The following is a 25,902-nucleotide window of genomic DNA, read 5'->3' on the forward strand; positions in this document are numbered from 1 at the left end:
CTATGAAAACTCCGCCCCTCAGTTTGAGAACCCAGGGCTATTGCATTCATCCAACATCCATCCTTTAAAGCAATAAAGAAGAACATGAAGTTACCATATGGAGATGGACCATCTTCATCATCATACACAGAGAGGACAAGCTGTTCTTCAAAAACCTTGTTGAATTAAAAAAATACAAAAAAAAATAAAGTAAAACGAAGCAAAATTAAGCAGGCTTTGTTAGTTGTGGACTACTAAAACAAGAAAGTCAACCTGTGAAGCGCCCACTAGCCTGTTGTCTTCTACTCGCAGCTTCTCTTTAACTCCTGAGAAAAGAAAAAAGAAAAAAAATTCTTCTGTAGGAGGATAGTGCAGCGAGATGCGAGGAAAGAACAAGCCCCCCGCCAGCAATAGAGTAATGGACATTTGCCGAAGTCGGACAGGCTGAAGGTCAATACCGAGGCGCACTTCCTGCTTGGGCTTTACTGGTCAATACGGCCATCTGCCATTGCCAAGGTAACCAATGATAAAAAATAAAAAAAAAAGGTGGAGGGAGACAAGCTACTTGGACCTCATTTTATTTACCGCTTTACCGTCGTAAGCAAGTTGTATGAGAGCCACAAAGCAAAGAACAAAGTTGGATTTTTTTTTTCTCCCAAGAAAGGCTATTTTCTGGAATCGGATTTATTGAAGAATGTTTTTACTATTGTTACAAAGATAAAATCCTACTTATTTTTAGGGAAAAAATACATGATATGGGGTATTTCTTTTTGAAAAGTTGTATTTTCTGAAATCAAATTTGCTTGAAAATACTTTCAAAGGATTTTTTCTTTATTTCTGGATTCATTTGAGGGGCGGAAAATGGTGGGAAGAATGACTGAGATTTTTCGAGTTTGTAGCTGTTTCTGAGTTATGTATTACTGGGGGAAAAGTCCTACATTAAAAAAATAGTCTATACAATATTTTTTTAAAGATGTGTTTTGGGGCATTTCTTATTGAAAAAGGTTGTATTCTTTGGAATATGATTGTTGAGAAAAATATTGTACATGTAATATGTGAAAAAAGATGTAATGTAAATGTAAAAAGAGTTGTTTTGCCCGGAGTTGTTTTATTTCTAGAAAAAAATTGACTCTTCAAGAAAAAAAGTTGAAACATAACTTTAAAAAAGTGACAACAAAATAAATAAGGTCAGAATGTTTTTTTTTTTTTTTTTTTTTTTTTTTTTTTACTATTTTATATTTATTCTTGCATGAAAGTTAAAAATGAGACTTAAAACATTGCATACAGGTTTTATGATTAATTCCATTATTTGCCATACAAACAATCAGTTTCCAAATGCAGCCTAATTTTGGCATGGATGTCCTGTACCCGGGTTTTGTGTGTCTTGTTTGTGTTGAGGATGTGTTACACCACCGGGGTGTGCACGTGACAACGGGACTCACAAATGAGGGAACAAACAGGAGAGAGAACATGATGTGTAAACACACTTTCGAAAACAAACTTGACGAGGATCCCCAATTACCTCCAGTCCTCACCTTTTTTGGGAGGAAGGTGTTCAACGTTGACTCCTTTGGCTCTCAACAACTGCATCTGGAACATAGACTCATATAAAAGAACCACTCTAATAGACAACACATTAGGTTGTTATTGGTCAAGCTGTTGGTCTTGTTACCAGTCTTGCTACGGCCTAACTGTCTTACTAGATCTTACTAACAATAGTCTTTCTGATAATATTATTTTCTTACTACCGGTCTTACGATGTTCAATGAGTGTTGCTACCAATCTTACGTTCTACGTTAATAGTGTATGGGGCACGATTTTTACAAATTTGAATATGTTGTATTAAACAATAAAATATCCATGCCGCAATCTTCCGGGCAGGGCCACTGCAACAGCGAAATCGTGAAGCAGGCGGATACGATGTCATCGAGCCACATCTCTGACTTGCTGGCTGTGAAGTCTGCTCGTCCGGGTTGTTCTTCTGATTCATTTCGTTTCTCCTTTAATTAAACAATAAAAAGGGAGCGACCAATACTTACCCACAGTTTGTCCTCGCCATCTTCAGAGTTTGAAGACAACACCGTTGGGCCAGTGATGTCACGCGCACACTGGGTCAAATGGCCAGTGGGCGGAACCAGCTCACGAAACGATTGCCTTTTCTGCATCTTTTTTGAGTGCGTTTCATTACATTTTGACCTTAGTAATCATTGCAACCGTAGTATTTGTACTTGTACTCCTGAAAAAACGTTTTTAGGGTAACTTTTTTTCGTGTCCCATACACTTTAATCTTTGTCTGTTTTTTTTTGGTTTTTTTTAATAGAAAGGAAACACCTGCAAACTCTGGAGATATATGGTTTTGAATTTGGTCATTGCAACCTAAATGGAACAATCCATTTCTACAGATAAAATGTCTGTCCATTTGTAAGGTACATCCATATCCATCAACCTTACATGACAAACACAATTTTTAACCCTAACTGGATCAGCTCTGCCTTGGGGGAGGTCAGTCAGGAATGAGCCAAAGGGCTGATTTGATCCCTGGCTTTATGGCACTACACAACCTGATCCTGTAACAATGAAATATTCAGCAGCCTATGCTTGTTGCGCATGTCTCCCATATGGTCAGTGGCATGTTGGACAGCATGAGTGAATAATCAAGGTTTGACACTTGCGGCCTTGCGTAGATATGACACAGTGCCTGATGGTTGACAATACGGTGACTCTCGCACCTTCGTGTGTGTTTGCCTGTTCAGCAGGCAAACAAAACAAGCGCACGTGCTGCCTGCGGTCGCCAGGGAAACCGGCAATGGGCAGCTTTTGAGCCGCTCGTCATCACCCTGAGCGCTTTGCATGCGGTGACGTCAGCGTAGAAAAAAGGAAACAAACAAAAACCTCCCCCTTTTCCTTGCGGTGCTTGGAATATGAAGCGCCGCTCAGCAGTGGTATCATGATCTTAATACCCTCCGGCTTTACGATCATTATTACTGTCATCTTACTATGGGTCTTGTATTATTGTGGTCTCACTCCAGCCTTACAAGCAGTCTTAAAAAGTTTCATTACCGATATTACGAGCAATGTTAGCACAAGTCTTACAACCAGTCTTACTGCAGTCTAACTTCCAATCTTAGTACCAGCCTTACAATCGTTTTTACTGAAGTCTTACTAGGAGTCTGACGACCGGTCTTACTAGCTGCGTTACCACAAGTCGTATGACTAGCCTTACGATAGTCTTAAAGCCCCTATCCCACTGAGGGGCGAACATTTCTGACTGTTAGCGACGGTTGTTCAAAATTTTGTTCAAAATTTGTTTGCGACAACAAAAATCACTAAAACTGTTGGCAAACGTCTGGCAAACGTTTTACAAACATTTGCGACACTGAACGAACCCTGATGAACGCTGACTTGAAGGCAACATTCGCTGCCTTCGAAAACACTGGGTCTTAAGATACCTGTGCCTCAGAAGACTATGAGAAGATTTGGAAAAGACCCTGGGAATACTATAGTATCACACCTGCTCACATTTAAAGGCAAGTAATAGAGATTTTACTCACAGCCTAGTCTTACCATAACAACCCATCTTACAATGTCTTTGTCCAGTTTTACTTACAGCCTTGCTATGGTCTTACTACCCATATAATCTAAACATGCTCCTATTTCAGTATTAGAACTCATCTTACTATGGTCTTATTCGGATCATACCACTACAGGTACCATTTCCTCTTAATGGTGAGGTGTGTGTGTTCATGTGTGTATGTGTGTATAGGCCAGTGATGATTCACATGTCTGGTTCTCGCACACTCCACCAAAGTGGTGACACAGCTAAAATAGGCAGACACATCAGCTAACCCCAAAATCTGGCAATGCCGTGCTCAAGCGGCCCAGCCATGTGACCAAATGAGAACGCGGTTTGCTTATCGCGTTCCTTGGGACCAGAACCTTCTGGTTTGGGGTTCACCAGCAGCAGCCAGTCGACCCTCACAAGCACAAATGCTAGGAAGAAAAAGCTAAGCTAATGCTAATATTTTCAGGTTCTCCCCCTCAATTGGAGGCCGGTCAACAAGACCACCAGAGAGTCTAATCTTAGTTAATTTCAAGCCTATGGTTAATTTTCTTTCTCTGCCCCAAATGAGTTGATGCACTTGTAAGAAAAACACAGCACATCATGACAAACAACATTGTCCTGACTGGTCGCAAGAAGGTAAACTTATTGACTAACATAGGGCCAATGAACAAAATTAATTCTTTACTGTACTGTGGTATCTTAATTTACAAGCTTAATTTGTTCCATGACCAACCACGTAAGTCAATTTACTCTCCAGCCCCCACCAAACCACAATTTCTTTGTTTTGAATAAACAAGTATTGCATTATACTGTATTGTAAAATATAAATCTGTGATGATGTTTGCCTTTTAAGAGATGAAACTAGTGAGTGACATCAGGAGCCGCAGTTAGTCGTGCTGGCCAGTTACTATTTGATTAGTTCAATGTTCATGTCTGCTCCATGCTCCTTGTGAGTGCTTTCATTTTGTACTTGTGCCCACTGAAATCGCAGGGGGAAAAAAACGGCGCTAAACCTCCGATAAGTCATTAAAATAGAATAAACTAAATATTACAAACAATAGTGAAAGATAATCCGTTAATAGGTGAATCCAATGGGGCAGAACCACAAGTATACAGGGGTCCACTGTATATATGTATAATACGAACATATTTAGAAAAGGAGTAAGGCACTTACATGTAAAGGCATCTTGCTTCTGGTCTCCTCCATTTTAGCCCAGAAACCAGGAGGGAGGATAATGGATATGACTAAAATGAAAACGATCACTTCAAATTATTTTCCATTAAAGAGGAAGTTGATAACGTCATGACACATTATGCACACTGAACCCCCATGACTCTTTTCTTCTAAATATACACCAGGGTGTCATCGTAGCATCAACTTCAAATCTGGGATTTTTTTTCCCACTCTGCATTGAGACTTCCTTCTAAAATGACACCACAACTCTCTTGTGTTGTACATGGGTTTGGATTACAGGAACTGAGAGCTCACTGTACAGTTTCAATACATGAATCTAATCACACAGCCTACTTATAGTGACTGAATGCAGTTGTTTTATGTCTTGATTTCTGAGTTGTCTTGGCCTTTGTCCCCCCTCACCTTTGGGCCTTTGTTTCAATGTTTAAGTGTGTATGGACCAAATATGCAAAGTCCTCACCAAGACCTTTAATATGAGATGTGAGTCGATGTGGTTTTCTGCACTTTGGTTTTCTTTCTACCGAAAAGAGGAGTGACATCTGTTGTATGTAAGTGTTCTGGATACAAGTGGCAGAAATGCAAACAATCGCCAATATTTCCCACGAGATGGAAAATAACAACACTTTCGACATTACGGACATCTAATTGAACGTTACAATTTCACAAAAACAATTGGTTTTTTTTCTGTAGATTATCAGGAATATGGTTAGAATAGAATAGAATAGAATTTGAGGTCAAATCAAGTACACCTAATCTGAATCAAATTTTCTTTGGCCCATGTAGTTTCATTGAAATTGGCAGTTTTGGTGCAATTAACTGACTCCTAGCTAACAAGGACTAACTTACTTAAGTAGATAGCTCAGTAACGACCAAGTAGTGAGCGACTAAACAATTCTAGCTAACTGTAATGAGGGAGATTACTAACATTTTGACAGGTAGGCTACTCCACTCCATTACACCTGTGTTGAAAAAACGCAAACCAAACTTAGCTAGCTAACTAACCAAGTTGTGAGTAGTGACAAATTGACAATAAGTCCTAGCTAACTACGGTAATGTAACAAACTAGATAACAGTAGTGATTGATAAGTTTTGCAAAATATCTGTGTTGAAAACTGTTTCAAAAACGGTACATTTATATTCATACATTAGCAGCTGCCTCATTGAATGATGAACGCACACCACTAGTGCGTCGATATGACTACAAGTGTGAAATTAATTAGAGGGGAATCAAAATGCTAGGAACATCACCCCGTTTGAAACAGTTTTACTGTTCACCAATTCAAGCACAATTGATAAAAGTAATAAGCAATTCGCCTGTTGATTAACATTATTTCACATGAGCTACTGGGAGGACACTTGACTTGTGTTTTCAAAACAAACCAACTTTACCTTTTACGTCGACGGCTCTTCAAACAGCTAATACAACGGACGGCAACGAATATTTCAACGTACCACGAGGTTCGTCGTACCTGCTTTGGCTGTGTTGGATCCGCGCGTGCGCTCGCGTGTTTGGACACTTGAATCCCACTTTTTGGGATTTTTTTTGTAAAACGCAGTCTCTCTCTCTCTCACTCTCTCTCGCTCCCTCCCTCTCTCTCTATCTCTCTGCCTCCCTCTCTCTCTCTCTCTCTGTTCCATCCGCATCGTCAGCTGTTTTTTGTTGGCAGGTGAGAGGAGAACGGCTCCTCCTCTTCCTCCACTCAGTTATGTAAACATCAGTTACCACTCAGGGGAGCAAAAGAGGGCCACGTGGCCGGCAGATGGCGCCATCTTACCGTTATCATATCATTCGTGATGTGAAAATAGTAGATCTCGCGAGACTAATTCCGCGAATACAAAACTATTCAACTGTGCCTAGGAAACGCCACACTGGTGACAAAATTAAAAATACATAAACAGGCTGTTAAAATAAGTTAATGATAAGTCAATTTTAGAGAGCACAAGATGCCGGCAAAGCGCAACTTTTGCCTAATGAAACTTAGCTCACGTCAATGTAGTTCCTTGGCTCAAAGATGCCAAGAGATGGTGGTAAAGTTCTGCTTTTATCTAAGTGAAGGTCCTTAATTCTCTATAGTTCCTTAGCACCAGGATGCTAAAAAAAAACAATGGCAGCAAAGCATTACTTTTATCTAAATGCAGCTCCTTAAATCAATTCAACATAGTTCCTTGGCACTGAGATGCCACAAGATAGTAGCAAACCACTACTTTTGTCTACACTAAGCTCATTAATTCACTTCAACATAGTCCCTTGGCACGAAAATGCCACAAGATAGTGGCAAAGCACTATTTACTTTTTGTTTATTGTCTAAAAAGGTCCTCACTTAACGTCAGCGGAGTTCCTTGGTCACAAGATGTGCCAAAGCAATACTTTTTTTTGCTTTGGCAAAAGTGAATATTGTAGGTCCCCCCCAAAAAATGCCCCACCACAAATATGCAGGGATTTTCTGTAACATGTGCGCGGAATACTAATTTGTGGGTTTAGTAACGTTCCCATGAACTACTTGGATGCCTGGGTCAGCAAATGGAGCACACTGCAATATACAATGTCTTTACATCCACGTTGTTTCTATAGTAGGTGTGCTACATTTGCTTAGCACAAAAAAAATTGTTCCCCGTTTTATGTCTGGTGCACCGGAGCAATCATTCAAAAGAAGCTAGTAAGACCAAATTACGTTTTAATTAAATAGGGAGGAAGAGTAAAAAAATTACTATTACATATTTTTATACACTATTTACATACACTTTACAGTACACAAAATAAAACTAACAGAAAAACTAACAGCATCCGAGCAGGTGCAGCAGCTTGGCGTCCATACCCTCAATGTCGGATTCCTCGCCCGAGTCGGGACACTTGTTGGGGGCGGGCGAGCCGGGTGAGGAGGGCGAAGTGGGACACGGTGCGGCGGGAGAGCCGGCGCCCTCTGCGGTGATGACGGCCTCCAGCCACGAGGAGAGCGAGGAGGACGAGGAGGACGAGGATGACACGAAGGAAGAGCAGGAGGAGGCAGGAGCATCATCGCCGTTGTTCCAGGCGTTGCCGCCGTGACCCTTTGCTGCGGAAAGCACACGTCAGCAAGTACTTTAAAAACTAGACAATATAATAAAAATGCTGTTGAATTAACTGAATAGTTGAAGTGCAGAACGTGAGACTTGAAGCTGGAATGGTTCCAGCCCGCGGCCAAATGCGGAAGGTGGTCTGTCAAGGGCTGGTGGGAGGGCTGAATAGCTCTATATATGTTCTGAATGAGCTGAAAAGTACCACGTTAAAAGGATTTGAATCGGTCAAGAAATAGGGAAAAAGGTAGCGGATAAAGCAATTAGTCGACTAGTTGATACTACTACTCCACGTCGATGTTTGCGCTTGAAGTCGACTAAGTGCTAATCACGCGTTTTTGGAATCTTGTCTTCCAACTGGCCAATCTACACTAACGCTAGCAGTTTGCTGGACTATAACGCTCTGCGAAGCAGCAAAGCGCCAGGACAAAAAGACGACACGATCTTCATACTTCTTCGTGGGTCAGAGTATGAAAAGAAGTTAATGGTGGACGAGATTAGCAGTTAGCCTCGCTAGCTTTGGCTATCTCGGTTGCTAAATTCATAACGGCGGTACCTTGGGCCTGGCAGCGAGGAACAAGGGAAGTGGCACTTGTGAAATGTCATTTTTCATTCCAAAATGTTGCGTCTAATAATGTACAGACAACAACGGAGTGCTAACGTGAACTTTATTCATCATAGAAATTGATAGCTAAGATGTTGCGATACTTGGGTTGCTTTACGACACTGAAAGCCATATTTGTGTCGCTTTACTACGGCACTGATGTCGTAGCGTGTTGTAAGATGAGACGTAGGCAGGCTCCAAAACTTTATCATTTCCTTATTTCACTAATTCTGATTTACTCGTGCTTTTATCATATTTGAGGAGGATATACTGCTTATTGCCGGTGATTTTTGGTCAAATATTTTCACTGGCTTGCAGCATCCATGCGGCCACAGACAGTGACGTCAGTGTCGTAAAGCGACACAATTGTCGCTTTCAGTGTCGTAAAGCAACACGAGTGTAATATTACACAACTTTTATGATGAATCAAGTTCTCATTAATACACAGCTGTTGTCTGTGCATTTTTGGACATAACATTTTAGTGATAAAGATTCCGTTTCATTTGGCCGCACTGCACTTGTTTCTTTGGTCCCACTGGCATCAATCTTTAAAGCCTGGCAGTGATGGGAAACCGCTATTCTCATACACCACCATCTTATTTTTTGTACTCTCGGACCCCTGCAGGTACATGAAGACTGTGTTAGCCTTGTTGGTTAGAGTTTACTGTTCCACGGAGCATTATAGCCCGGCGACGGCAGTAGACGGGCGAGTCGGAAGTCGTCTCTATGAAACACAAGATGAGACCGGCCTATTAGTTGAAGAGTAAAATGCGCAGGACTCGCACTGATTAGAACTACAATAGCTGTAATGGTAAGTTGTATTTTTAATCATTTATTTTTATTCGTTTCTATGCCAAGCCAAAAAAACGGTAGGGCACCTCTACTGTGCTGAAAAAAATATCGATAAAGTTATTGATTAATTGACTTAAAAACAGCCCAAGTTGTTCAACCCATAAAGGGTGGAGGTCAATTAGAAGAATAGTTCTTAATTTGAGAATTTTACAGTGGAAATGTAACAATTTGGGGAATTTGATAAACAATATGTTCTGAATGAGCTTAGTTGAATTGGAATGGCTTGAATCGGTTCCGAAATGTGGAAGGAGGAGGTCAACATGTCAAATGAATGTTGCCATGGAAAATGTGGAATAATGTCAAATGTGAGAAACTGGTGAATGTGAAGAATAGTACCAAGGAAGTCCTTAATGTGCAGAACACTTGTTGGAAATATCAAGTTGAAAGTTTGAATCAGTCGAGAAATACGGAAGGAGTAGGAATTGAGAAAAGTTGAATTTTGGGGCCCTGAATTAGGTGAATACATTTGAAATGTGTAAGAAAGAGCAAAATAATAAAAAAATGTTTTGTTTTGTATTTTGGTGCTGAACATCATTGTCCTTCAGCATTGACACAACAAGACACTACGTCCGGTTACATAATGTCTTACCAGAGTGGCTGGCGGCTGTGGCATCGCAGCGCCGCCTTTTCTTTTTGGGGGCCTGCACACACAAAACACGAAACACATGTTAAGACAGCGGAAAGGCCAGGCCAATCGCCGGGTTCTCGACGGGAACGTGGACGCACAACGTCGTCGTCGTTGTTGCTGCTGCTGGAGCCGTCGGACGACATCTGCTCGTGCAGCTTCTTCTCCACGTAGGCCTGCTCGTAGTATTTAGCCTGCTGCTCCTTGCTCAGAGATGTCCACTGCGAACACAAAATTAAAAGAAAGTTGATCATTGAAAATTGCATTCTACTGCGTTGCGATGTCGATTTGAATTGGGTTAATTGTTCGGCCTAACAACAGACTCACCAGCTGTGCCAGAAACTTGTTGACAGCCACGCTGTCCTTATGCTCCAACTGGCTCTTCAATGCTGGTCGGCGTTCTCTGAGAAAGCACATGAAGGCGTTTGGCGGCTTTTTGACTGTGGCCGGCTTGCGTCGCCGCTTGCACTTCCTTTTATGACTAAAGAACCAAAAAAGAATGTGTCAAATGTAGAAAAAGGCTCTTATTGGGATATGGTAAGTCTTACCTGGAGGAGCAGGTGGATGTCACGGGAGGAAGAGGAGGAGGTGCGGCCTGAGAGGCGTCCACCGCCGCGTACAACACTTCCCCATTCCTATGATGCAAACGGGAAGTGAACATCTAGCACACAGGTGTTGCAAGTGTGTGTGTTTGCGTATGCGCAACTCACAGCATCCCAACGGCGTGCAGCGTGGCGCCTTCAGGCAGCGGCACCACTGGCAGACTTTTTTTCTGGAGACACAAAAAAGCTGCAGTGGTTATCACAAGTCCACTAGATGTCAACGTCTGCCTTTTGAAAGCATTTCTGTAGCATCTGACTTCATGCTGCTACTCTTGACAGAGAAGTCTATTGGTGGAAGTCATATCAAAAATGTTCTTTGCAATAGTATGCCCCTCCTAGTCTAAATATGGTATTCTGATTAATATTGGGTTGGTTGAAAAAGAATCAAGCAGATTAATCCACCTGAGGTCCTGCTGTCAACTGAAATTGACGTCAAAGTGCCCTCAGGCTCGTCTTGCAAATGTCACGGCTCACCTGTTTTATGGATTTGGTCATGGACTTTGACGACTGCAAGAACATTTTAGACTAAACTTACACTTCAAGCATTGTTTTCCCCAAAACTTTTAACAGTTCCCATGTGTCTTAATTGTCTTTGTGGCATGCTTTTGTCCAAATACCCCAAGGACCAAGAATATTTTTAACTGCTGGTTATACAGCATGTCCTGTTTTGATTAGGTTAGATAACATTTACTTGATTGATTAGTTTCACACATGATGTGTGGGCAAGCATTCCGACCCAAGTATTTGTCTATTTGTATGCAAACATGAAAACATTAAATGTCTCATATTGCTGATAGATGAAGTTTGGATCTGTGACTCAACACTCTTAACACTGACGATGGACGGGGTGTGTGTGTGTACCGGCTGTGGTGGGGCAGTTGGGAAGCTGAAGGACGGCTGGCTGTGGACGACCTGTGGCGTCATCTGGCATGGTAAGGACTGCAGGTAGAGGGAAAGTGTGTTAATTAAAATTTCCAAATCTAGGTTATGTATTTATTACAAGTTTATATTCATCAAATCAGAACTGATTGTATTTTAATTGAATGGTGTGGACCATTTCTGTTGCAAGTGGTTACAAGTCTAACCCATCGCCTGCTTCATAAATCCTATTTATGATTTCTCTGCTCCTGACTCCTTGTCATCCACTTACCTGGAGACGGAAAGGAGCCCCCGCCTGGCGGCTGAGGTGAAAGGGGTGCATGAGGTATGGGTTAAACTGCGGCCCGTATCTCATACTGGGATGAGGCACAAACTGGGTGTGCGGGACAAACGGCAACCGCGGAGGGAAGCGGGCCGGCTGAGGGCGGGCGTCGAACGACATCCCGGTGTACATGGGAGATGGAGGGGGGTTTGAGGGCAGGTGGTGGTTGGGAGGGTGTAGAGGGGGAGTGTTGGTTGGGTCGCACATGATGTTGGAGCACAACTCTTGCAGAGTGTCGGCAACATCCTGCCACTCAAGCTCGCCTACTATCTGCTCAAACTCTTCCCTGAGCTTCTCCATCAGTGCCCTGATGATCTACCGTGCCCTAATTCTGGCCTCCTGCTGTCACACACATACACACACATTAGATAGACAGACAGACAGACTGATAGATAGATAGATAGATAGATAGATAGATAGATAGATAGATGGATAGATAGATAGATAGATAGATAGATAGATAGATAGATAGATTAATCCCAAAACTCAATTTACAAATATGTATAAACAAACAGAAATAAACATTAAGATCCAAGTTGTGGATGTAACTCTTCATGTGCACATAACAGGAAAAAAAAATGTAAAGACCATCTCCGTAGCTTATTTTAGTTCATTTTAGAGGGACTTCACAGTGCAATACTGACTCATATAAGTACAAAATGCATAACATGATGCAACGAGTAGCGAGCAATTCCATTGAAAATGCGGAGACGAAAGCGTGACGTCACATAGACTAGACACCGGTGGTAGGTTAAGCACACAAATACAGACATACATATACTTTATTTAATAATCACGGCAAGGTAAATGAAGGAATAAAGTGCTCAAAATAGACAAGACATGCGCTAAATACAGAGCGGACATTTTGCACTCTCCTCCATTTTATGAACATAACAACATCGTATCTGTCTCACAAACGAGGACTTTAACAGAACAATTGGTATTTACAGTTTTTTGTACTGTACATAAAGCGCTAATGTACTTTTCTTTATTTCTTTATTTTTTCAAAAAATAGTTGTGTTAAAACTTTTTAGGAAACGAGTGACACTTTTGGATGAGGTGTTCAGCTAACAGTTAGCTAAAACGCCCAAGTGGTACGTAAGGTTTTTGGCTTCTTTTTTTAAAAAACATATTATTTATGTTTTATAGACAGCAGCTTACCGACTGTAGTTGATCCACTAAAACTGTTTGGGTGTTTATGAGTCGGTCTGGCGTGTTGGCATTGCTGTAAAACTTGGCCACTAGTTAGATATTTGGGCAGTTTGCGACCAAGTGTTCTCGTTCTTACGATGTACTGGAGTTTGCTGGAAGCTCCGCCCCCACCTTTTGGAAGCGGGTCACCATGGTAACCCAGGACGTGTCACCAACTCACGTGAGTCATCGACAATTCAAAAATCAATCAGTAAAAAGTAGATCATTTACTTTTTACTGATATTTTCCACTCGTTCTTTTTCCAATTTATTATATTTACAGTTTTTTTCCCCATGGGATATTTTCCATTCTGACCGTGTTCCTTTCTTGCCGTCTTCCCCCTGAGTTGCTTGCTATTCTTGCATTCTTGCTTCAGTCCTTCCTTGGCTACATACTTGTCATACTTATATTCCTTCCTTCCTTTGCTGAAACCTACTTTTATACCTTCTACCAACCTTCCTTCCTTCCTTCGTTCGTTCGTTCCTTCCTTCCTACCTTCGTTACTTCGTTCCCTCCTTCCTTCCTTCATTCCTTCCTTCCTCTTGTCTTCCGTCCTTCTTTCTTTCCTTCATTCATTCCTCTCTTCCGTCCCTCAGAGATGCTTGAGATTCTGGCGTCCTTACATCCATCCTTTCCTTACAACTCCTTTTTTACATTTCTCCGTTCCATTTTTCCATCTTTTCATCCCTTTGCTCCCTTCCTTTTTTTTGCCTTTCTTCACTTTCTTCCCTCCCGTTCTCCTTTCCTTCTTTCTGTACATACCAGCATGTCCAAAATGCTTAACAATCCACTGCCTTTGTTTTGGACTAAAAAACGAGCAAGGCCGTTTAGAAATTGTATACTTAATCTACTTTTGGTCCTCCCTCTACATAAAGTAAAGACGCAAGCCACTATTTGTATTCTAAAAGAATTGAATTCAAAGTTGTTTTTCATATGGAGCAGGTTTAAGACTACACTCCCTTTTTCAAGAACGGCTCGAGACATAATGATCTACAATGGTCATAAAACAAAACCATACTACTATCAATAATAATAATAAGACTGACAAATGGACATCTGGGAAAATGTAATGTCATATACAAGGACAGGGTTTATTAGTTTGTACACTTGGTGACTTTCCGATTGATCCTTCATAAACTGGCCTTGGGGGACCTGTTTATTGACTCAACTGCAGAGGACAGGGATTCATTACAGGTAACACATGTTAGGCTGGAGGGTGTTATATGTACAAGATCATTTCTTTAATAATCTTATAAAATGCATCATGCTATGTACTATTTTTATCTTTATAAAAATACCAATAACATTATTTCATCATGGCGGAGCTATTATTTGAGGAAATGTGATAAAATGATATGTATTTCGATTAAAGCAATTACCACAGCCACCTGGTAGCCCACCTGTTTATATTTGCTAAGGGCGAAAAGGAGGCATCTATTCAGGGTGAGGCGATTGTTTATTCCAATACATTAACTGAGGTACGGCATCTATTATTGCAGTGGACACTATTTAAGGAAACAGAGTAAAATAAAATATATTGCAATAAAGGTAATTGCAGCCACCTGGTAACACCACCCACCGGTTAGTCATTTTCCTGAGGGGCAAAAAGGAAATAAATGTCTGTTTGGGGTGAGGTGAAAAGTTTTTCCAACTTGATGATGCACCTGCTAATAAATCATGACAAGGCATTTATTAAAGCAGAGGCAACGCTAATGCAATAAAGGGAATTACAGCCACCTACTAGCACCGCCTGTTTCCTCTGGGGATGCAGCGTTTATTTGTCCCAGTTAATTGGGGCGGGGCGGCTATTACAGAAGAGGCAATGTTGGAAATGAAGTAAAATAACACTACAGCACAATAAAATCAATTACAGCCATTTAGTAACACCCCCTGTCTTTATTTCCTCTGAGGATGCTGTGATTGTTTGTCCCAATTAATTGAGGCAGGGTGTTTATTATAACAGAGGCCAATCCTTGAGGAAACTAGTTGAAATAATCCATATTACGCCACAATAAAAGTAATTGCAGCCATCTACCTGGAGCAGTATTTTTTTATTATTTCCTACTGGGGAAAATGTGGCATCTTTTAAGGATTATTGGATTATTTTCCCCCAAATCATTAATGGAGACAAGGCATCTATTATAGCGTAAACTATGTTTTGAGACAAGAAACTATGATTTGAGACAAGAAAGAAAGTATGAAAAATACAGTGTACATGTTCAAACATACTGTACATATTACAATCTAAGGAAATCACTGTTAGTAGCCTTACATGGTAGTTATTTTTCTGAGGGGAAAAATGAGGTGTTGATTTGGGGTGGGGCTCTTAATTGTTCGCAGTGAAGCAAATCTTGAACTTCAAACTTGTTGATGTGCTCCGGATCATGCGGTATGTGAGTACTTCACAAAGTTTTGAATTCCCTGTATGTTAAGAGAGGAGGCCGTTATTCGAGGAAATATGGCATCTAAACTGACCTGCACCACATATGGGATTGTATATGGGACTTTGTTGTTGTTTTCAACCAAGCGTGCCTAAAAGAAAAGACAACCTCGCTTTGACATCAAAGTTGCCATTGCTGGGAGCTGGGGGGGGGTGTCCTCCATTTTTATGTGCCTCCCTACCCACATCAGGCTCATGCATTTTGAGCACAAAAGCACACTTTTATGGTTTCCAAATGTTTCCTGCGACTCAGCAGGGGTTTGGCGGCCTTTAAGGACATCGGCGACGCAGTCAAACCCAAAACAGGTGAACATGCTCATTCAACTTATTTTTTTTAACCCTTGTCCAGAGACTCCAAATTGTTTAAAAGAGCATGGTTCATATTTATTCATTACATGTTTTTTTTTTTGTCTTTGTTGATTATGTAATCTCACGTTTCATGTTTTACATATACACTATATTTTTTAAATTGCTACCGTTGTGCGATTTACAGTAAATTGTCACACTGGAAACGTGTAAAACTCCAAATATATCAGCATTGCATTATTAGTTTATTTTTTCTTTTAAGTGCATACGCAAATTTAGAATCCAAGCTAAGAGAACTTTAAAAACAATAATAGACCTAAACCCAACATTTTTTTACTACGAGATAACTAAGCTCTTACTAGCTGAAGTCCTTTTTGGAGACTTTAGTGAGGACAGAGTGAGAGTGAACGTGTCGTGAGGCTTGAATATTTTGTTCTTTGGATTTTCTTTTTTCTCCAGAAAGTGAGTGAACGCTTACGCAAGATGTGCTGCTGCACTCAAGCTGGCCTGCTGGTGAAGAGTCTCCATGCACTTCACGCTCATCAAGTGCGGTAAGAAAGACTAACTGCAGGCAATCACATAAACAAAACAACTGTTGAAGTTGGACAGTGTACGACTCTCACTGAGCGCAAATATTTTCCTTTTTACGGGCGACTTTAATTCTGCCTTGCTTGCTTGGGAACACTCCTCCCTCCCCCTGTCTTCCTTTTCAGTGATGACAGCGCAGTTGAGGTCTCTTGGGCCGAAAAGGAGATTTGAGGGGGTCAAACCGAGCCGTTCCGTATGAAAGGCACCGACATGGAAAGAGAGAGGGTGGGGGTGGGGGGCACAAAGGCAACAGAGTAATGGATGGCAGCTATGTACTTCTGCCCGGTTGTGTTGCATATAATTTATTTAAATGTGGGATTCTGTGTTTGCTGTGGGAAAATTCATATCGCCACAATATAATCCTGCTTTGCTGGGTTCTGTGTGAAAAGTGCTGGACCCTACTTATATGGCTCTGATGCGACAATTTTGCTGGAGGTGTGCGGTAATGAGGCTAGAAGTGAACGCCAGATAGCGTGTCACTGTGTGAGACTGCAGGCAGTTGTAATAGCATGCCAATTTGCTGGGTTTTGTGTGAAAGGCACTGGTAGAAAAATGACAACCCTTCTTACAGTATATGGCTTTGGTGCAACTATTTAGCAGAATGGCTGCATAAGGGAGGCGGGATGCAGGCTTCTGTATGAAACTGCACACATAGTATATGGTGAAATCCTGCTTTTTTGGGTTCTGTGTGAAAGGCACGTGAGTTTAATTGTTTGGTCACCTTGTGAAAATTCACACAGTTGCACATTGCAGGTGAAAAGACATTGTATACAAACATGTTGGAGAATTCAGTGGTAGGAAAATTATAATTTAAAAAATACTTTAAAGAAAATTCAAAGATTATAAGATTGGTCTAAACTGATGAAAAAGAAGAAAATGTGAAGGGGAAAAAAATGCTACTTGTGATGTCAACAAATTAAAAAAAATAGTTCTAAGTGCCTTTTTGATGACAGAGCTGGTTTTCATAGAATACTGTAATATATTTTCATAATTTTTACATTTTTTTGGATGATAAAAAGTAGAGAGTCTGCATCAACACACACTGTTAAAAGTGAAAGGGCTGCTGGAGGGTTGAAGATGTACCAATGCCACAAACAAAAAAACCCCAAAACAAATTAAAAAAAATACACTGTATCAAAACAACTCCCAGCAGCCAACATTATCATACACAGCAGCTCCCAATAAACTCAAGCACGGTAAATGCATTTATGAGAAAAAGCAGAGAAAAGTTCCCCAGAAGACTTTTTCAAGTGGAGCTTTAATGAAAACACAAAGTTAGCGAGGGGGAGGCGTTCATTCATCACCATTATGAAACACTCACTCAATCTCAAGCCGAGGCGCCCAGTTCCTGGGAGCCAATCAATCATGCCGAGCGATGACCGATCGCTGGCTAACCGCATTCAGCCAAAGAAATGTTAGCGTGCCGTTATTAATAGCCAGCGTTATTGCTACATACCCCGCAAATATTTGCTTTTATAACTTACAGCGGGCGCTCGCGTGATGCTCAACTGTAACGCTATTGTTGACTTTTATTAGGAGCATGCGCAAAAAGAAAAACAGTGAAACCCCTCTCCCCGCACTACATCGCAGTCAATTGTTTGAGCTCCTTATACACCGGTACAGTATGTGTATACCGTGGTCGATAGTGGAATTACACCCAAAAGAAATGTGAGGCAGAAAAAAAAGAAAATCTGGGAAATAGCGGGACACCTGCAATGGGTGGGTAGGGCGTGGGAGGGGCGGATTTCTCTACAGTTTAATAATAACCAAAATAATAATAATAACAATAATAATTATAATAATAATAATAATAATCATTTTAGAGTTGGGTGCTCTCATCATTGTTATTGCTGCAGAGCAGAGAGATTATAGTCCTGTGAGTACTGCAGTATGCTCTGCTTGTATGTGTTGCTGCTCCAGAATTACCGTAACATCTATGCTAATTTCAATTAGCCTGTCTATGGTGTTGCACCTTATTTTGTAGCATTAAGCTAGCAGACTTTTATTAGATTCAATTTTTACCGTAACATCTATGCTAATTTCAATTAGCCTGTCTATGGTGTTTCACATTATATTGTAGCATTAAGGTAGCAGACTTTTACTAAATGAAATTCAATTTTATGGTTCGGGTGAACATGTTGTATGTTTAAAAATACAATGTTTGATTCGCTTTAATTTTATGCGTTAGTTTTACAGTGACCTTCAACTGGGACTGACAAACAGCTTTAAGCAAGCACATTCAAGGTCTTATTCTGAGAACTTTCCTTTCCTTAAAGTGATGTTATATAAAAGTCTCCCATTTGTTGACAGTGAGAGAGTGAGAACAGGAACCTTTGAAAAAGTTTGTCTTTTTTCAATTTGATGTTCAGCTCCGGAGGGATAAAAGACGAGCGAAAGGTGTCTGACGCCATCGTGTCAGTGTGGGAATCCTTTTCATTCAACTTCATTTGAACAGCCTCCCCCTCTTGTGCACTTTGACCCCTGACCCCTCCCCCAACATACAAACATACACGCACACAGTTGCACACACGCACAAATAGCAGACAAGGGCTCGCAAACATCGCAGACGTCTAACAGAGCAAATGCTGATAAGAGGTTGCGTTCAAACATCTTCTGGCTGTTTGTTCTCACCAACGTGACTCCCCTTGAACCCCCCGCAACACACACACACACACACACACACACACACACCCACACACACACACGCACGCACACACACGCCCTGCGTCTCAGTGTGCAGGTGCTTTAATGCGTCCCACCTGGTCACATGACGTAATCTGATCTGGGAAGAGGAGTCGTAGGGTCATTTTTAAACCTGATAACTTTGTGATTGTGGTCTGACAGTCTGGCTAGGAAGACGGATGGGCCGCCGTGGTTTTTTTTTTTTTTTTTTTTTTTTTGGTCGGGGGAGCTTACCATTTCAAACTTGTGATGGTTGGGGAAGGGAAGGGGGAGAGGCCAGGGAAACAGCAAACGACTGAGCTAAGGTGTCCTTGAATGCATCACAGGACATACAGGAAGTTGTAAATACTACTGCTGCTGCTACTACTACAAATAACAGTAACAACAATAATAGCAATCATAATGCTAAGAGTGAAGTGGTGCCTTGACATACATGTTAAATTTGTTCCGTTACTGCGTATGTGACTCAACATACTAATTTCATACAATTTTTGTTTTATTATGCCAATCCACTTCACTTGTAAAAGTCAGGTATTCTAATGCTAACGCACAATGTAAAACGCCTTAGACAGGCTAATGATACTAGCATTGATGTTCTGGGACTTTAACCAACAGATATTTGAACATAAACAGTGCAGCAACACATGTAGAAAGCTAATCTAACAATACTCACAGGCATATATTGTTTGTTCGCCGAAAAATAACACCCAATCTTTCTACTGCAGTTTACCAAATCACTTAGATGTGAAACTCTTTTTTTCGTGGATTATGATTGTCTGTATTAAACACCCCCTGATGACCAAGGTGCATACAACAGACCGAGTACAATACACTAAGTGCTTAATTCTTTACATTTTGTTTGATTATGCTTTACTGTAGGCTGTTAAAACGTACATTGTATAAACATTTTGGGGATCATAGATGGTAGTCTGGTTTATGCCGTTCATATAGGCAATTATAAACATTATTGTCAATCACTGCTATTTTTTTCCTCATTTTCACAGCAGGGCTGTGCTTCTTCCGGTACATCCCACCTCTCATGTTGCCCCTCTTGTTCCTCCTGACACTGACCGGTGTGTTATTGTTGCAGGGAAGCAGCCGGCGAGCGGAAGTTCTGCTCTTGGAGATTGAAGCCGGTAGCTAAATGATGCTTCCTGCCTTACATCCCCACCCCACCATAAAAAAAAATAAAAAAATATAAAAAATGAAAGTCAACCTTAAACGTCCTTAAACGTCCATGTTATGTCGTTCTTCCATTAATATAAGTTAAATAACTATCATTAACTGTTTATATTTATCATTAGGTTAGACTAAATTTGATCAGCATGTGAAACAATCCTGTGACTTTACTGCCCACAGGTGCTGAAGTATAACCTACTTTTTATGCATGATAAAAAAATCTCAGGTAGAAATGAAAGAAATACCAAAAAATAAATAATAAAATAATAATAATTAAAAAAAAACATTTATATATATATATATGTATATCGCACAGATTTACGGTATTATTCACAGATTTGGATTAATTCAGTACATAGTTTGTTATTATTTTTATTAATGCATATTTCTGCTTCTGTTATAGGTGAATAACTAAAAAAAAAAAAACCCACACACACATATACACAATAACTTGGTGTGTGTACTTAATAAGGCCCTTTGGACGTCCACCATCTTGGCTCAAGTGATATGCCTCCATTCAAAGTGGCAAATCCCTGTGAGGGAGGCGCCAAGGGGTGTGCGGGGGTCGCGGGGGTCCAGTCTGCAGGATCCAGATAAATCCAGAGGGGAGTGGGCAGGAACTGCACTCACATCACTTCCCTTCTTTGTTTCTGTCGCTATTTTCAAGGCTCGGAATGTCGCTCCCGTGGCGCGTGGGGCGAAGGAATTCAAAACAAGTTCATTAAGTTGCGGGAGAGCCACGAACTGCGAGAAAAGTTTCTCGCAACTCAGAGCGTCACCCACCTCGGGCCGCGCCCTGCTCACATCCTGTGGTGGACCGCCGCACTCCCACACGCCAGCTCTGGGATCTTATTTAATATACATCAGAGGTGGGAGGAAATCTGATATGTGCAAGTGCAGGTCAAGTCTCGAACCTCACGCCGCCACAACCAAATTGCCGTGTTGGAATGACATTTCCTGAACAAAACGATGAACCGATACGAAGCACATCAAGCAAAAACAAACATCTCCATTTTTTTCCTCTTTTCATATATATACATGTAAAGTGAGTCGGACTTGCCGACGGACGGCCATTTAAAATTAGGCGGACCGGTCTATGGATGGGTACTGTTTTTTTGCCCCCGGAAAAAAAGGCGAATGACGGACGACAGAAGGGTACCCACGCTGCAGACGGATGACTCAATTTTTAGTAAAATGCCCAGCTCTGCATATATATTTGTATGTATTAGGGATGTGCATCTCATCAAAAACATTTAATTCGATACGTTTTTCAATACAATGTATGTATGGCTGTACAATGCAATTCAAAAATGGTGCATTTACAAGTGTACGAATTCGATTCGATTCGATTCATCGGGATTCCAGTACAGTTAATTGTGGTATGGCGGTAGCTTTTGCAAGTAAACAACAAATCATGAGAACATCATACCTGGTGTGCATCCCTCAGGATAGACGATTCGATACACAGGGTGTGATACGATTCGAGAATGGTACATTTTAAAATGTAATGATTCGATTCGATTTGAATCAAAACATATTTTCTGATTTAAATAGGTTTTGCGCGTCTATCCATCCTTCCATTCATCGTTTACAATAATACCTACCGCTAACTATTTTTACAAGTTCATATGTATCTGTGGTCAAAAAGCAAAACCTGTTAGCATTGTAACAACTCTCCTATTAGCACAAAGACACTGTTAGCATTGTCACAAAGCATTTCTCAGTGTGAGTATGCTACGGTGGACTGTGTGTTGTTGTTGACAATATTAGCGACTATAGTCGGGTGGCCAACCTGCTGCTGCATCAGGTGGTCCCGGAGGACAAGTGGGAACAGATGCCCCGGCCGGAACACCCCCAATAACACACTCGTGGTTGCTTTTGATGTGGTGTCCATTCACAAAAGTGCCGGCTTGCTTGAGCGTCTTGGGTTGCGCGTGGCCAGAAACTCAATCTTCTTGTTGGCAGCCTGAAAGGACCTTGGTGGCTCTTAGACCTTGGGACAAATTTGTCAGAAAGAGCTCTGAGATCCATTTGGATGCATTCCAAGGAGGATCAAATGATTTCCAATGTTTTCTATTGAGTCTAAGCTAACAGTAAATACTATCAAGCAAATGGTCCAGGCTCCATTTAATGATGTAATAAAGGTGCGCCACGATTGTCCCCATTCCAAGGAATACTTTACTCATCTAAATGCGAAACCGCGCAGTGGTAACAATGATAACAGTTAGCCAGCTAGTATAACAGCAGGCGGGGATTTCTTTCAGACCGAATCCCCTGAAAAATGGGGCCTGCATGAATTTCTGGCAAGCACCATTTTGTCCTTCTAATGACAACAATCTCACATACTCTTCATATGTCTAGACTAAGGCATGTTTACATTTTAAGATCTTGGAGACTTTGTAGCTGCAGAAATTTCTGGCATGTACTTGCTACTTTGTACATGTAACAATTATCTTCAACTGTACGGGTTATGGCATGCAATATGACACTTTTTTTCCTATATATACATATATATACGCATATATATACACACACACGTATATAGTATGGCAGAAACTCTTGTTTAGCTGAAATATTTCTTCCAATTTTTAAAAAAGCCGTCACAATGATCTCGGACATCCCGACCGGCTTGCTTCCCGTATTTGATGACATGGTAACAGAGCTATTCAAAACATTTAGCCTTTAGCCGCCATTTGGCTGTCAAGCTTTCAGCAACCGTTGGCCAGGTTCCAGCCAAGTTCAACACAGATTGAATCCCCCCAGGACATCGCCAAGAAGGAAAAAACTAAAAAAAGTATACATGAATTCTCCCCAAATAACAGAAAATATTTCTAAAGAAATGCTTTGAGACCTCATTTCTTCAGCCTTTTCTGGCAAGTGCTATCTCCAACACGTGACAACAATATCCATATATTCTTTGTTGGTCTAGGCTAAATTATACAAAAACCTAAATGATGTCATGTGGGGAAATGTTTGACAATTAATGTTTTCAAACCAGAGAGAATGTAGCTGCAGGAATTTTGGGTAAATACTGACTGTGTCCTACATGTGAAAACAATATCTGTATTCTCCCTATTCTGAGCTATCGGCTGTGGTGAAATACTTTGTACATCCAAGACTAGCTAAATTTTGCAAAAAACATTAACAAAAACAAGTGTCCCAAAGTGATATGAGGACATAAATTGAATAAAATTCCATTTCAGACCTCAGAGACATCATTACACTGCTGTTAAAGTTGCTGGCAAGTGATGGTGGTATCCTACATGTGACAGCAATCTGCCATATGGGCTTCATTATTTACATTTGTGGACTCTTGAGAAGACAGTTTTTGAACCATGCGGCTTATACAAAAGGTGCAGCTATTCTGTGTATTTTTATTCCACCGCTAAGGGCGCTCTAACTGGAATTACAATACAATACAATACTATTTCCATTAACAGGATGTGACTGCAGTTGGAGGAGTTCAACAGGCGAGGTTATCAATTACATGGAATGCGGAAGTAGAGCTGACAAACTGGAGTGGCAGTGAAATGAAGATAAGTACTTTATTTTCTCTTGGTTCTGTTCCGTTTTAATCAGCAAAGTTGCGGCCGTGTTAAAAGCCACTGGTAGGAGAGAATCTGTTCAGGTACATACATGTACAGTTGCAGTTCAAATTTTTCAACATGGATAGATCCGGCTTACATAAAGGTGCGGCTTATATGTGCTTTTTACATTTTTATTTTATTTTTTTAAATAGAATGGGTGCATCGTATAGTCCAGAAAATATGATACTCTATTAATCTGGACTTTGTGGGACCTCTTAGCTGTACTGGCTGTGTCCATCCATCCATCCATCCATTATCTGTACCGCTTCTCCTCACAAGGGTCGCGGGGCGTGCTGGAGCCCATCCCAGCTGTCTTTGGGCAGTAGGCGGGGGACACCCTGAACTGGTTGCCAGCCAATCGCAGGGCACACAGAGACAAACATCCGCACTCACAATCACACCTAGGGGCAATTTAGAGTATCCAATCAACTTACCATGCATGTTTTTGGAATGTGGGAGGAAACCGGAGTGCCCGGAGAAAACCCACGCAGGCACGGGGAGAACATGCAAACTCCACACAGGGAGGCCGGAGCCGGGATCGAACCCACGACCTCTGAACTGTGAGGCGGACGTGCTAACCAGTCGACCACCGTGCCGCCTACTGGCTGTGTCCTACATGGAAAAACAATCTACTGTATTGTTTCATAGTCTGGCAGTAATGTATTTACGTTTTTGACCTAGGGAAACCTATAGCTGCAGGAAATTCTGGCAAGTACTGGCTGTCATTTATATGTGACAACAATCTACTGTATTTTTTTCCACGTCCATGTTGTGAGGGAGGTCTGAATCTGCCAGAAACATCCAATACAGCACATTCCAAACATTTAGCGTCTCGGCTTCCACAAAATCTGTCAAGCTGTCAGCAAATGTTGGCGGGGCTCCAGCCGAGTTGAAGAAACATCCAAGCCCCCGTGTGATTCAGCGGGCTCCAGCTAATATTTATGGGGTTTTGCCGGGAGAGAGTATGAAGTCACTCTGGGACAACGCTTTCGCAGGAACATTTGGAAAAATCCAAGAGGGTACGGCGGGGTTATAAACACGGAGGGAGGCTGTTAAAGGGACATTACAACTCAGACTGCCCAGCTAAATATGCGCAATATTAGTCTGGGGTCTGCTGCACACACGATTTGAATTAGCTCGTCTTTACCCCGGGAAGTGCCGGGACCACCAGGGTAAAATGGGAAGGTTGGGTAAGGAGGGGGGCAGGATCAGACAAGCATGCCTTGGCTGGGGAGGAGGCTGGTAGAGGAAGTGGGTGTCAGGCCTTGGATGGCAGGATGTCCTGTTTGGATGGAAACCCCACTGAGCAAAAAAAAAAAAAAAACATGTGACATTGCTCGTGATTCCAAAGATTTGCTCAAATCCAGCGAGGGACAAGTGTTAGGTTGGGGCTCAAACATGGTAAATAAGTTCTTGTTCACCGCTAATGCACTCGTTCGTCTATGGGACAAGTCAACAATGCCAACAATGCAGACAACATTTTTTTGTCCCTTTTGGGCCACTGCACATTCATTTGTGTACATACGCACACAAAAAAAGGCAGTTTTTGTACCTTGCAGTCTTTATGGCAAGTACTAGTTGAATCCAACATGACAGCAATCTCCCGTAAAATATCCAAGCCATGCTAAATTAGACCCAAATCATTCCTCGAAAGGATGTGGGAAAATGTTTCACAATGAAAATTTTGTTCATTTTATCAGACGTTTTGAAATTGAGTCTCATTTTCAGTCGAGTTTCAAATGCGCTCATTAATTTTCTTCAGAGTTCACAATTTTCTGGAGACCTCACTTAAGGAATGTCTGGCAAGTAGTGACTATCTTTTACTGATGACAAACATTTTTTTTTCTCAATTCCGACTACTACTGAAGAAAATTACTGATGTTGATGGTCCCTCGATTTCAAGCCCTCATTGATGAAAAATTGTTGAAGACCTCATAAGAGGAATTTTCTAGCATGTACTGGCTATCTTCTAAATGTGACAAACATCTGTTGATTTTTTTCCAACTCCTTCTACTACTGAAGAAAAGCTATGCTGTTTATATACCCCAGACTTTAAACCCTCACTGATGGCAAAATGTTGAGACCTCACTACAGGAATTTCTGGCAAGCATTTCTTTCTGTGTCATTTTGTATCAATTTGTTCACTTTGGAGCCCCAAAATTGTACTTCTTTTCCACAAAATTTCTTTCGTGACTGGACCAAATGTCACCGCGCTGATGTCTGCACTCTCAAGTAGAAATGTTTGAGAGGCACAT

At 41.2% G+C, this 25,902-nt stretch overlaps 1 protein-coding gene and 1 long non-coding RNA gene across 4 annotated transcripts in view; one reads left to right on the top strand and one right to left on the bottom strand.

The window, feature by feature from the left end:
- The window catches only part of arhgef28a (Rho guanine nucleotide exchange factor (GEF) 28a), a 36,974-nt gene extending 23,980 nt beyond the window's left edge, over nucleotides 1-12,994 (bottom strand). Inside the window, exons 1-13 of one of the 3 annotated variants that reach the window (XM_086053291.1) lie at nucleotides 12,836-12,994; nucleotides 11,624-12,059; nucleotides 11,335-11,412; nucleotides 10,582-10,643; nucleotides 10,420-10,506; nucleotides 10,199-10,274; nucleotides 9,973-10,092; nucleotides 9,836-9,887; nucleotides 7,553-7,789; nucleotides 4,716-4,786; nucleotides 1,515-1,569; nucleotides 253-305; nucleotides 95-155 (exon numbers count right to left, since the gene is read on the bottom strand). In XM_086053291.1, the coding sequence (XP_085909417.1) occupies nucleotides 95-155; nucleotides 253-305; nucleotides 1,515-1,569; nucleotides 4,716-4,786; nucleotides 7,553-7,789; nucleotides 9,836-9,887; nucleotides 9,973-10,092; nucleotides 10,199-10,274; nucleotides 10,420-10,506; nucleotides 10,582-10,643; nucleotides 11,335-11,412; nucleotides 11,624-11,974 (1,303 nt within the window). In that variant the 5' untranslated portion in view covers nucleotides 11,975-12,059; nucleotides 12,836-12,994. Of the gene's footprint in view, nucleotides 1-94; nucleotides 156-252; nucleotides 306-1,514; nucleotides 1,570-4,715; nucleotides 4,787-6,205; nucleotides 6,382-7,552; nucleotides 7,790-9,835; nucleotides 9,888-9,972; nucleotides 10,093-10,198; nucleotides 10,353-10,419; nucleotides 10,507-10,581; nucleotides 10,644-11,334; nucleotides 11,413-11,623; nucleotides 12,060-12,835 lie in introns of those variants that run through there. The other 2 variants (XM_086053290.1, XM_086053292.1) reach the window with 2 other exon arrangements.
- A 2,098-nt stretch (nucleotides 12,995-15,092) lies between these two features.
- On the top strand, nucleotides 15,093-25,436 carry LOC147135456 (uncharacterized). Its single transcript, XR_015089819.1, has 3 exons — nucleotides 15,093-15,611; nucleotides 16,071-16,162; nucleotides 23,501-25,436. It is a non-coding gene; the product is annotated as an uncharacterized LOC147135456 (long non-coding RNA).
- The last annotated feature ends 466 nt before the right edge of the window (nucleotides 25,437-25,902 follow it).

This window comes from Filicampus tigris, chromosome 15, assembly GCF_054856515.1.
Source record: "Filicampus tigris isolate MCC_2025a chromosome 15, RoL_Ftig_1.0, whole genome shotgun sequence".
Taxonomy (NCBI): domain Eukaryota; kingdom Metazoa; phylum Chordata; class Actinopteri; order Syngnathiformes; family Syngnathidae; genus Filicampus; species Filicampus tigris.